The 13,372-nt window shown below is 42.8% G+C and overlaps 1 protein-coding gene across 1 annotated transcript in view; it reads left to right on the forward strand.

Moving 5' to 3' along the window:
- The first annotated feature begins 1,036 nt into the window (after positions 1-1,036).
- The window catches only part of LOC114069324 (microtubule-associated protein 1B-like), a 32,028-nt gene continuing 19,692 nt past the window's right edge, over positions 1,037-13,372 (forward strand). The window contains exons 1-2 of the mRNA XM_027906028.1: positions 1,037-1,119; positions 5,792-5,932. Coding sequence (XP_027761829.1) covers positions 5,801-5,932 — 132 coding nt within the window. The 5' untranslated portion in view covers positions 1,037-1,119; positions 5,792-5,800. The remainder of the gene's footprint in view (positions 1,120-5,791; positions 5,933-13,372) is intronic.

A 13,372-nucleotide genomic window follows, 5' to 3' on the forward strand; every position in this document is an offset into this window, starting at 1 on the left:
TGAGGGTTACGGTCAGTTTTTGTTTCTGCTGCTGCTCAGAGTCCTTCCCCTGCTTCCCATGGGATCCCTCCCACAGGAGACAGTCCTTCACAAACCTCTCCAGTGTGAGTCCATCCCACGGGCAACAGTTCTTCACAAAACTGCTGTCCCATGGGTCACTTCTCCATGGGGTGCAGTCCTTCACAAATGAACTGCTCCAGGGTGGGTCCCCCACAGGGCCACAAGGCCTACCAGGGAAAAACCTGCTCCAGCGTGGTCTCCTCTCTCCGCGTGCTGCAGGTCCCCTGCAGGACTCTGTTCCATCTTGGGCCTCCCACGGGGTCACAGCCTCCTTCGCATATCCACCTGCTCTGGCATGGGCTCCACCACGGGCTACAGGTGGGTGTCTGCACCCCGATGGTCCTCCATGAGCTGCAGGGGGACAGCCTGCTTCACCATGGTCTTCACGATGGGCTGCAGAGGCCTCAGGTCCAGTGCCAGGAGTACTTCCTCCCCCTCCTTCTGCACTGACCTTGCTGTCTACATTGTTTTTCACATGTTCTTACTCCACTCTTCCCTTGCTGGATTTTTCATCTGTGCAATAGATTTCTTTTCTTAAATATGTTATCACAGAAGCATTACTATCACTCTTGTTTGGCTCGGCCTTGACTAGAGACAGGAAGACCATCCTGTAGCCAGTTAGCATTGGCTCCACGAGAGAGGGGAAGCTTCTAGCAGCTTCTAACAGAAACCACCCCTGTAGCCCCCTTGCTACCAAAATCTAGCCACAGAAACCCACTACAGGGCCCCTTCCAACCCAAACCATTCTGTGATTCTATGAATTTTCCAGAGTGGCATTTCTGGCCCATAGGATCACATGCCATGTGTATTCCTGAAGACGTGAGCGAGCACAGTAGTTGCTGCGGCCAGTGTGTGTTGTCCTGTGTAACCTGAGGGCTGTCACACAGTGGAATGTATAACTAGCTCTGGGAAAGCACTGGTTTAAACCCCATGTTGGTTGAATTTAATGTCTTCTTTTTCCTCTCTGCGATTGCAGGTCAAAAGATTCTTCACCACAGAAGTGATACCTTAGAAACTGTAGTCCTGATCAATCCCTCAGATGAAGCAGTTAGTACTGAGGTAAGTCAGTAAAAAATATTTCACTAGATGTGTAATACAAGCTCCATTAAGTGGACAGGTTGAGTGAAGCTCCTAACTGTGGACAAAAGGACATGCTAGAAACAAATATCATCAAAAACATCAAAAAAACCCCTTGGTTTTTTCCTGGTTTCCTGGTGTCATGGGTGGGAGTGGAAGGCTTAGACAAAATTTATTAAAAAGCTTGGACATTGAGTCATGAGGTGCAGAAAGGCCTCCCTTGCTTTCTAAACCCCATCTCAGTGAGGAATCTAGGTGTGGCTGAATCCAATCTTAGCCTTGGATTATGTCAACGGTTTAAATTTAAGGAATTACAGAGGTATGATTGAACCACTTTTTTCCCGCAGGTCTTGATGATTGGCAAAATGAGAATATTTATGTAAAATGAATAATTTATTATTACAAATGATCAGACAAAAGATCTTAATCAGAATTATTTACTACACAGTATAAATGCTAAAACTACTAGTAGTGTAGTATAAGATAGGACAGTGCACTATATTGAAGCAATTATTGAAACAATTACATTAAAGCTAGCAAAAAGGAAATAATTTTTAAGTAGAGATTTGATGTAACTAACCCATACCAATGCTCGTGGGGGGATCTCTTTCTCTCAGCCTCGAGGAGTATCCTTGGAGGACGTCCCCAGCCAAGGGAGGAATCTCCACACATACACCCCAAGAAGGGTTATGTTAGAAGAATCTGGCTGTATGAAAGGGGAGTGGACTTTTAAAGTGATTGACTGCTAGTCGCACATTTACAGGCCAGTTACCAGCTTATCTGAAGTCTGGTGAAGCAGGATGGTTTTAGCATAATGAACACCAAGACAGCACCCTGGCACCAGCAGTTGAACTGGCATGATAGCTTGCCTGATGGCTTGAATTGTATGCATTCTCTGATTGAATTTTAGATCTTGTCAGGTGCGGGCTATCCTGCCACACCCAGACTCCTGATAAAGTTTCAAAGACATAGGACAGAAACACACCACTTAGCCAGCACTCATTTCCTCATAACACACCAAGTTCCCTTCTTGATGAAGTGAAGGCAGCTGTGGTAAAACTGCACCTGGTTTTCTTCTGTTCCTCCATTGTTTGGTAGCTCTGGTTGCCTTTTTTACATATGAAAAAGTGTCTGAAAAGAAACCAGATGCCATGAGATAAATATAGATCCTCCAGAAGAATGACCATCTATGTGGTGGTGACTCTAGGTTGATCTATGTGATCTGTCCTTCAAAAGCCGCATGACATGATCAGTGGACTCTCAAGAGTACCCTAGAAGAGGACTGTCAGTTCCTCATGAACTTGCTAGAGTAAAGCCAAAGAACTGAGCATGTAGCTCAAAGAAAAAAATTACAAATTTAGCTAATGATACTGAAGGTTGTAAGAATTAGAGATAATTACATTGCTAGCCAGTGCTAGGAAGCACTGGCATGGTACAATTTATTTTGGGAAATGAAGTGACTCTACTTGCGGTCTTCTGTGAAAAATCTATTTGTTTACCAGGCTTAAGCGATATTAAACACAAACTGGAAGAAACTGTCATGGTTTGACCTCAGTCGGCAACTAAGTGCTATGCAACCACTCACTTCCTCCATGCCGGGGAAAAAGAGAATCCTAAAAAAAAAGTAAACCTCATGGGTAGAACCAAGAAGTTTAATAATTGAAACAAAATAAAATGTAATCAAATATAAGAATGATAATAATAATAACAATAATAATAGTAATGAAAAGGAGAGAGAGAAATTAATAGAACCCAAGAGAAAGAAGTGATGCACAATAGCTCACCACCTTCTGACCGATACCCAGTTAGTACTCTCCCGTCAACTCCCCCTAGTTTATATACTTAGCATGACATTCTATGGTATGGAATATCCCTTTGGCCAGTTCAGGTCAGCTGCCCCAAACTTCAATCTCTCTTCCTACACCTCTCAAGTGGATGGACTACAAGATGGTGACTGGAAGAGCAAAGTCGCTCCCACTGAAAGAGAACATTAGGTTTGTGATGGCCCGAGGAACTTGAACATACATAAGTCTATGGGACCCAACTACATGCATCCCAAAATCCTGAGGGAATTGGCTGATGTAGGTGCCAAGACACTCTCCACAGAGGGACTACATCAGTGGACAAGGGAATTGCTACAGATGTCATTTATCTGGACTTCTGTAAGGTTTTTGACACAGTCCTTCACAACTAAATTGGACATATGGATTTGATGGGTTCGGTGGATGAGGAATTGGTTGAATGGTCACATCCAGAGGGTAGTGGTCAATGGCTCAATGGTCTGATGGACATTAGTGACAAGTGGTGTTTCATCAGTGACATAGGCAGTGGGGTTGAATGCACCCTCAGCAAGTTTACATATGACACCAAGCTGAGTGGTGCAGCTGACATACCTGAAGGATGGGGTGTCATCTAGGAGGACCCAGACAAACCTAAGAAGTGGGCCCGTGCAAACCTCTTGAAATTCAACAAGGACAAGAGAATGGTCCTGCAGCTGGCTCAGGGCAATCCCAAGCTCAAATACAGGCTGGGCAGAGAATGGATTTAGAGTAGCCCTGAGGAGAAGGACTTGGAGGTGTTGGTGGATGAGAAGGTTGACATGACCCAGCAATGTGTGCTTGCAGCCAAGAAAGCCAATCATATCCTGGGCTGTATCAAAAGAAGGGTGGCCAGCAGATCAAGGGAGGTGATTCTCCTCTGCCTTCTACTCTGCTCTCAGGAAACCCCACCTAGAGTACGTGCGTTCAGCTCTGGGGTCCTCAACACAGTAAGGACATTGGCCTGTTGGAGTGCGCCCAGAGGAGGGCCATGAAGATGATTAGAGGGATGGAGCACCTCTCCTATGAGGAAAGGCTGAGAGAATTTGGACTGTTCAGCCTGGACAAGGGAAGACTCTGGGAAGACCTTATAGCAGCCTTTCAAAACATGAAGGAAGCCCAAAAGAAAGCTGGAGAGGAACCTTTTAGAAGACATCAGACGCTACATATGATATGTCATAAAGAGGCTTGGTGAGCACATGGCAACCAGCTAAGGTCAACCCATCACATTTGCAAAAAGTTTACTCAACAGTACAGAATCTTACAAAGGTTTTATTTTGTTTTTTTCTTCAATTTAAGTTGAATTCAGACAACAGAAGTATACTGAATATATGGATTTTTCTTAGCATGCAAGGAAATCTCCCCCTGGAGGGAAATAGTAATTATTTCTAGCTACAGTGAGGATATAATAAAATAAGAAGAATCTAGTTTAAAATAGTTAACAGTTATTTCAAAATGCAGTTTATTTCTCTGTTGCAAGCTCCTTTGAGCCATCAGGGATTGATATAATTTATTACTATGTTTTGAAAAAGGTCTTGGGCTGGCACACTTAAAAAAGTTACAGTGTCCATAGTTAGTGATAAGATGTAAATAGCACATGTGACTAGCTGAGTACTTGATTATGATTATGGTGAAACAGAAACATCCCTTAGCTTTGTAGATAATTGAACAGAATGACAGTCTAAATATACCACTTTTATGTGTGATTTGTGGCTGTTACTTTTTAATGATATTTTTGCAACTGAATGAGAAGTAATGCTGTACAGTGGGAAAAGAAAATTTGCCTTCCAAAAGCAGTCTGACACATTAGCATGTGGGACACAGCTGACCAAGGCTGTCCTGATACACTGCTATTAAAATTCAACCAGAGTTATAGAAGAAATGTAGTTTTTCATTCAATTCTTGTTCTATTCTCCTTACTCTATTTTCCCCCATGTTATTAGTTTTATTTCTTTGTTAAACTTTTTCTTTAATAGCTTGTCATGGTTTAACCCAAACTGGCAACTAAGTACCACACAGCCACTGGGATGGGGAGGAAAAAAAAAAGTAAAACTCATGGGTTCAGATAAGAACAGTTTAATAATTGAAACAAATGAAATATAATATTATAATATTATAGTAGCAAAATAAGAGAGAGACTTCCAGCCTTCCTGGACTCTTTTGCCTTTCAGGACTGCCTCCTAAGGGACTGTCTCAACCAGTCTCCTTAACAGGCCAAAGCCTGCCCTCCAGAAGTCCCAGGTGGCAGTTCTGCTGGCACCCCTCATTACTTCTCTGAGATTTGAAAACTCTATCATTTCATGATTGCTATGCCCGAGATGGCCTCCAACCATCACATCACCCACAAACATCTCTGTTCACAAACAGCACATCCAGGGAGGCACCTTCCCTACCTGGCTCCCTCACCAGTTGTGTCAGGAAGTTTTCTTCCACACACTCCAGGAATCTCCTAGGCTGTTTTCTCTCTGCTGTGTTGTATTTCCAGCAGACATCTTGTAAGCTGATGACCCCTAGGAGAACAAGATCTAGCAATCGCAAGATTTCTCCCAGCTGCATTTCATCTGGTTTTTTCATCCTGGTTGGGTGGTCTACAACAAACTCCCATCAGGATATCTGCCTTGTTGGCCTTCCCCCTGATTTTTAACCATAAACACTCAACTCAGTCATCACCATCATCAAACTCCAGACAATAAAAACACTTCATAACTTGAAATGTTTTGACAGTCCTATGGAGACTTTGGTGCAAAATATGTTTTAAATTAGGTGAGGTAAACCTTATGTTCTCAGAGGAATGTACAAACGTGGTAACTCCCATGTGTTTCTCTCCTTCACTTTAGGTGCGCTTAATGATCACAGATGCTGCAAGACACAAGCTCCTTGTGCTCACTGGACAGTGCTTTGAAAACACAGGAGAACTCATTCTCCAGTCAGGGACCTTCTCCTTCCATAGTTTCATAGAGATCTTCACGGATCAAGAGGTGTGTTCAGAAGTGTTTTCCATATATAGTCATGTGATGGCAGAAATTTTTAAAAGACTAAAAATGGTCCTCTGTGTTGTTAGAAGTAGCATTGGCTAACTAATACTGATGCTTTTTATACTTCATTATAGGCTTTCTTTCAAGACATTTAATTTACTTTAGTTTTGATGTACATTTCTTCACAAAGGAATTATGTTTTCATTTGAGGAATTAAATTGTAGCTTCAAGAAACAGAAAACCAAGAACAATTTTGACAATGGAAGGAGATAGTGTTGTATTTAAAATACACAGCTTGTTTATTGAAGGTGTACATACAAAGCAGTCAAATTTGACAGCAGGTTCTTGCCTGCTGGCAGCTAATAAGTGACATTAAATAAAACAGAGGCTATCTGTTGGAATGGCTGTAGTTTTTCCACCACCTACCTGTTGGGCTTCTTTACTGTAGTGTTTAAAATTTTGATAGTGAAATCTGTAAATCTTGTGGGATTTAGAGACCAAAAATATAAGAATGAAGCATATCAATGCTGTTTCTTTCATGACTTGTCATTTTGCTGTCTTGCTTAATGTACTGTGTCTGAAAGTTCTCATAGGGCAAGAACCAATAGTAAACAAGCTGTCACACTTAATTTGGCTGCTGTGTAAAGTATATATTTAAATAAACTATATGGCTGTCTCTAGGTATTTAGTTCCTAATATTAAATAAGAGCATTTCAGTGGAGTGAGTTTGAAAGTTGAGCACTGAAAAAGTAAAGTTTGCATGAGCTCCAGTGTGATCTTGTTGTATCCATTTGGGGACAGACATTTAGCAGGGTCTGTTGCAATAGGACAAAGGTGTAATGTTTTTAAACTAAAAGAGGGTTGATTCAGACTAAATATAAGAAATCATTTTTTTTACAATGAGAGTGGTGAAACACTGGAACAGGTTGCCCAGAGATGATGTAGACCTGCAATGTCACCCATCTAGTGGATGAAGGGAAAGAGGTGGATGTAGGTTTTCTGAATTTTAGTAAGGCCTTTGATACTGTCCCTCACAACATCCTTATGGACAAGTTGCCCAACTATGAGATGAGCAGGTACATGGTGTGCTGAGTCAAGAACTGGCTGAAGAGCAGGGCTCAAAGGGTTGTAGTGAATGGGACTATATCTGGCTGGTGCCCAGTCACTAGTGGTGTTCCTCAGGGCTCAATTCTAGGGCCAGTTGTGTTCAATATACTTATCAATGATCTGGATGCAGGAGTTGCATGGACCATTAGCAAATTTGCTGATGATACTAAAGTGGGAGGTGCTTTTGACTGTCTTGACAGACAAGAGGTCTTGCAGAGGGATCTAGATAGATCAGAGCATTGGACAATGAAATTTAATAAGTCCAAATGCTGGATTCTGCACCTGGGACAGAGTAAAACCAGGTATGAGCATAGATTGTGAGAGGAGTGGCTGGACAGCAGCTCTGCAGAAAGGGATCTGGAGGAACCGGTTGAAAGAAGTTTCACTGTGGTTTTTTCTTTGCTTTTTTACAGACAAAGCCATGTCTGGCCTAGTGGAGAGATTTACTTATACTCATATATATGGGCAGAGGAGCTCACGGTGAACAAATGCACACAAACCAATATGATTTAAGCAGGATGTTCCACTTTATTTACATAACCCAGTCTCTTATATACCTTCAGAGCCCTGCAGCGCATGAACACCTTCAAACCATTGGTCGAATGCTGTAAATCATGAACCAAACGTATCACTAACACCCTTTCCATTGGGTATATGCAGCTTTGCACACAATCTGAAATCATTATCTTTCTCCAAAAACTCCTCCTTATTATCTAAATAGTTTACATTCTTTCAGCCTGTTATCAATGCCCAGTACTTTTCCCACAACCTGCAAGCAGGCCTCTTGCTAAGACAGGCTAAGACCTATTAGTATGGCTTGTTCATAGTGTATCTTTTTTCAGATATGCACACCACACTCATATAAAATGGTTTAAATATAACAAAGAAAGATAGAAAATATGTATTTTCTGCTTTATTTAGTTATTGGTTTGATAATTTTTCTGTAGATAACAACCACTTTCTTTGGTGCATTTTATTATTGGTAAGTGCTGAAAATAAATTATGTAACACAAAGAAAGGAAGCAAGATATAGACACACAGAGGCCCACAGAGATCTGCTGCAATCAAGCATCTTTTTTTATATATCCATTTTTTCTGCTGATTCGGTTTGTAGTCCACGACTTTCAAATTATTCAACTGTATCCTAATCTATATCATCTTTATGAAAAATGTTCCTATAGCTTGAACTCACAATTGTCTGCAAAGAAGTTTGTGGTATTTTGCATGATACTACCATGTGGTTATGTTTTGCATTGAATTTTATGTCTGAATTAATTCTATAAAGTTTACATAATTTATGGTCTCTTTGTTGAGAGCAAATACAACAGAAATGGGCTACATTTGATCTAATTTCCTGTTAAAAAGTCAAATGTGTCTGTGGAATTGGGAGAAGATATAAAGTATATCACACCCTTTCATGTTTGCATACTAATGTGGAGCCATCAAATATTGAAATATTGCTTTTTAGTTCAGATTAGAATAGAGCAATAGCTCTTCATACTATGACATAGAACTTATTGTTTTCTGTGCCTTTATTTCAGTAGATCATTTTGGTACTAGCATGTTGTCATGATTTAGGAATGGTACTCCCCTATTTAGTGCCCCCATCAAGACTCTCCCAAACCAGACACCACTCATTCTTCCCCCCCTCCCCACCCATCCCAAGTGAAAGCACAAAAGGCAAAGATCACGGGTTAAGAACAATTCACTGGAAACAGCAATGAGATAAGAAAATGAATGGTAACAGCAACAATATTAATAACAAAAAGTATAAGACAAAGAAATTATTTGCACAGGAAACCACAATGAATACCGACTGGCTATTCCTTACCATGTTTGTATCTTGACCAGAAAAAGGATGCCCTTCTCCTCCAAAACCAGAGAGTCCCTTTCCCCCACCCCAGCAATGATGTGAGGTGGTATCAAATAACATTAGGGTCTGGCCATGCTCCCCTCCTATCTACTGTAAAAAATTAACCCTGTCCTAGCTTGAACCAGGACATTATTCATCCCTTATTCTATACCATCTACGGCATGCCCAGATCCTTCCAACTATAAACATATACTTTTATATATATAAATATATATATATATACACAAGCACAGGTATCATTTTCATAGTCAATGACTGTCCCACCAAGATGTCTTGTTGAGTTCATTTAGTCCATGACTGTGGGTTCTATATGTCCTAGTTGTCTTCCAGGGTAGCAGAGCTGGTGTGCTGCTGGCTGGTTGCAAGCTGCATCAGGAGTTCACGACTGGTGTATCTAGAGCAGTTCATCCTCATTGTCCATGGTAGTTACAGCAGTGTCATTCAGCAACCAATATTATACAATTCACCATTACAGACTGTTCTCACCCAAAAATCAAATCCCCTTGAGGTACATATCATGTTTCTCCATCCCTCTGCATTTCCCAACAAGTACACCAAAGTGTCTTCCCTAACACATTCCTCATATGCACCATGGGGGCTTTATCCCCTTCTACAGTATGTGGAGATTTGATTGGGCAGGGCCAGCTCAATTGGTAGAGCATGTAGGGTTAACTAACCAGGTGGCCTTTGCTAAATGTGTATCCCAATGTTTGAAGGTCCCACCACTCATCGCTTTCAATGTGGTTTTTAACAGTCCATTGTACTGTTGCATGATAGGGAATATGATATACCCACTCAATATCATGCTCTCTGGCCCAGGTGTCTATGAGGCTGTTTTTGAAATGTGTCCTATTCTCTGGCTTAATTCTTTCTGGGGTGCCATGTCACCACAGGACTTGCTTTTCAAGGCCCAAGAGGGTGTTCCAGGCAGTGGTGTGAGGCACAGGGTATATCTCCAGCCATCCAATGGTTTTTTCCACCATTGTAAGCATGTAGCACTTGCCTTGGCAGATCTGTGCAAGTGTGATGTAATCAATCTGACAGGACTCCTCACATTTAAATTTCAACCACCATCTACCATACCACAAGGGCTTTACCCACTTGGCCTGCTTGATTGCAGTGCATGTTTCACAGTTCTGGATAACCTGGGAGATAGTGTCCATGGTTAAGTCCACCCTTTGATCACGAGCCCATCTATATGTTGCATCTCTGTCCTGATGACCTGAGGCATCATGGGCCCACCGAGCCAGAAATAATTCACCCTTATGTTGCCAGTCCAGATCCACCTGACACACCAATCTTGGCAGCCCGATCCACTGGTCCGTGTTGCGATGTTCTTCAGTAGCCTGACTTTTGGGTACGGGGGCATTTTACATGACGGACTTATACAGCCAACCTCTCTACCTAGGCAGCAATGTCTTGCCACAATTCAGCAGCCCAGATGGGTTTCCCTCTGTGCTGCCAATTGGTCTTTTTCCATTGGTCAATCCACCCCCATAGAGCATTTGCTACCATCCAGGAGTCACTGTAGAGGGAGAGCGATGGCCATTTCTCTTGTTTAATCTAAATAATCTTTAATATCTAAAGCCAGCTGGATGGCTTTCAACTCTTCAACCTGACTTGATCCACCTTGTCCCTCAAAAGCTTAGGACTCCATATGGCAACTTGCCATTTTCGATGTATCCCTACAATATGTCAGGAAACATTAGTGAAGAGAGCATATCACCTGTCATTTTCTGGTTGCTGACTGTATGGTGGGGCCTCCTCAGCACATCACCTTTTCCTCCTCCAGTTTATGGGGACAGTGTGAGAGGCACCTGTGTGCGATGCAAGCAGGTGAATGATTTGCTGTGCATGGTAGCAGAGCTCAAGGAAAAGGTAGAGAAGCTGAGAAGCATTAGGGAAAATGAAAGGGAAATAGACTGGTGAAGTCACACCCTTTTGACCTCCAAGGAAGTCCAGCAGGAGACAGTGACGCCCTGCCCCTCCTGCCATCAGGCAGATGGAGCAAACTGAGTGGATGGGGGGGAATGGAAACAGGTCCTGTTCAGGGAGGTAAAAGAACACCCTCTCAACCCCTATCACCTCCCTGGGTGCCCTTGAAGAACATATATGAGGCCCTAGGCTCAGAAAGTCAAGTAGAGGTCAGGCAAGAGGAAGATCTGTCTGCAGGTTGCACCCTGTCTACCAGATGGGTTACAACTACAGCTATAAGAAAAAAAAGAAGGGTAGTTGTAATAGGTGACTTTTCAACTGCACCTGTTTTCCCAGGTCTAATGCCTGCCTGGTACCCAACAGATTACTCCCTTTTGAGGGGAACTGAGGGCCCTATATGTCAATCAGATCCATCCTACAGGGAGGTCTGCTGCGTTCCCGGAGCCAGGGTGAGGGACATTGGTAGGAGACTTCCTGAGCTACTTCAGACCTCAGATTACCATCCACTGTTGGTAATCCAGGTTGGTAGTGATGATATTAATAGAAGTGCCAGGGCAATCAAAAAGGATTTCAAGGAACTGGGTTAGGCGCACAGTAGTATTTGCCTCAGTTCCTGTACTTGCTGGAATGAATGAGGAGGTGAATGAGGAGAAGAGTAGGAAAGCCTACCTTATCAATAGGTGGCTAAAGGATTGGTGCCACCGTCAAAATTTTGGGTTTTTTTGACCATAGGGCAAACTCCATAGTTAAATCAGATGGGCTTTATGTATCTAGGAAGGGCAAAAGGACTGTAGCCCATAAGTTAGCAGGGTTCATCAGGAGGGCTTTAAACTAGGTTTGAAGGAGGAAGGGATTGAATCCAGGCTCTCCAAAGAGAAGCCCAGGGATAAAAAGCCCAAGTTAAGAGTAAAATCAGTAGCCCAGCTGAAGTGCATGTACACTAATGCACGTAGCATGGGCAACAAACAGGAGGAGCTGGAAGCCATCATGCAGCAGGAAAGCTATGACGTAGTTGCTATCACAGAAATGTGGTGGGATGACTCACATGACTGGAGTGCTGCCATGGATGGCTACAAGCTCTTCAGAAAGGACAGGTAGGGTAGGAGAGGTGGGGGGTAGCTCTATATGTTAGAGAGTCTCTTGACTCTGTAGAACTTGAGGTCACCAATGATAAGGTTGAGTGTTTGTGGACCAGAATCAGGGGGAAGGCCAACAAGACTGACATCCTAATGGGAGTCTGTTATAGACCACCCAACCAGGATGATGAAGGGGATGAATTATTCTACAGACAGCTGGCAGATGTCTCAAAATTGCTAACCCTTGTTCTTGTGGGCGACTTCAACCTGTTGGATATCTGCTGGGAGCTCAAAATGGCAGAGAAGAGGCAGTCTAAAAGATTCCTAGCATGTATAGAGGATAATTTCCTGCTCCAGCTGGTAAATGAACCTACCAGGGGTGGGACCCCACTACACCTGTTATTTACAAACAGAAAGGGGCTGGTGTGAGATGTAGTGGTCGGAGGCCACCTGGGGCACAGTGACCATGAAATAATAGAGTTTGCAATACTCAGGGATACAAGGAAGGTCACCAATAAAACCTCTGCACTGGACTTCCGGAGGGCAGATTTTGGCCTGTTCAGAAGACTGAACCCTTGAAAACAAGGGGGTACAGAATGGACGGACATGCTTCAAGAAGGAAGTCTTGAGTGCACAGGAACAGGCTGTACCAGTGTGCCAAAAGGCAAGCCAGTGGGGTAGACAACCAGCTTGGCTGAACAGGGAGATTCTAAAGGAAATCAGGGATAAAAAGAGAGCTTACAGACTATGGAAAATAGGGTTGGCTACTCAGGATGAGTTTAGGAATATAACTAGGTCATGAAGAAAGAGAATTAGAGAGACAAAAGTGCAATTTGGAGTCAATTTGGCTATTTCTGTTAAGGATAACAAAAAGTGCTTCTATAAATACATTAAGAACAAAAGGAGGGGCAAGGAAAAGCTCCATTCCTTGTTGGACTTGGGGGGAAACATAGTTAACAGGAATGAGGAGAAGGTTGAGGTACTTAACACCTACTTTGCCTCAGTATTCACCAGTAGGACAGGTGGCCCTTGGGACAACTGGCCTCTGGAGCTGGTAGACAAGGACGGGAAGCTGAATACCCACCTGAGTTCCAGGAGGAAATAGTGACTTACTGAGCCACCTGGATCCACACAAGTCCATGGGACCAGGTGGGATCCATCCTAGGGTGATGAGGGAGCTGGCAGAAGAGCTTACCAAGCCACTCTCCATCATTTACCAACAGTCCTGGCTCTCTGGGGAGGTCCCAGATGATTGGAAGTTGGAGAATGTGGGAAGAACATAGTGAATGTCTGAGCAATTTATATTGTGTGTAGTGCTTTTATGGACTTTTATAAACCTTTGCATATTTTTATAAGTACTATAAGTTATAAGTCCCAAGATGGCTGCGGGTGTCTCCTCAAGAACAAAGAAAAACGTGGGTCAAGAAGAAGGTGGAGCTCGTTAAAGTAAAC

This window comes from Empidonax traillii, unplaced genomic scaffold (genome assembly GCF_003031625.1).
Source record: "Empidonax traillii isolate 1590-97213 ecotype Southwest subspecies unplaced genomic scaffold, ASM303162v1 scaffold1239:size188522, whole genome shotgun sequence".
Classification (NCBI taxonomy): Eukaryota; Metazoa; Chordata; class Aves; order Passeriformes; family Tyrannidae; genus Empidonax; species Empidonax traillii.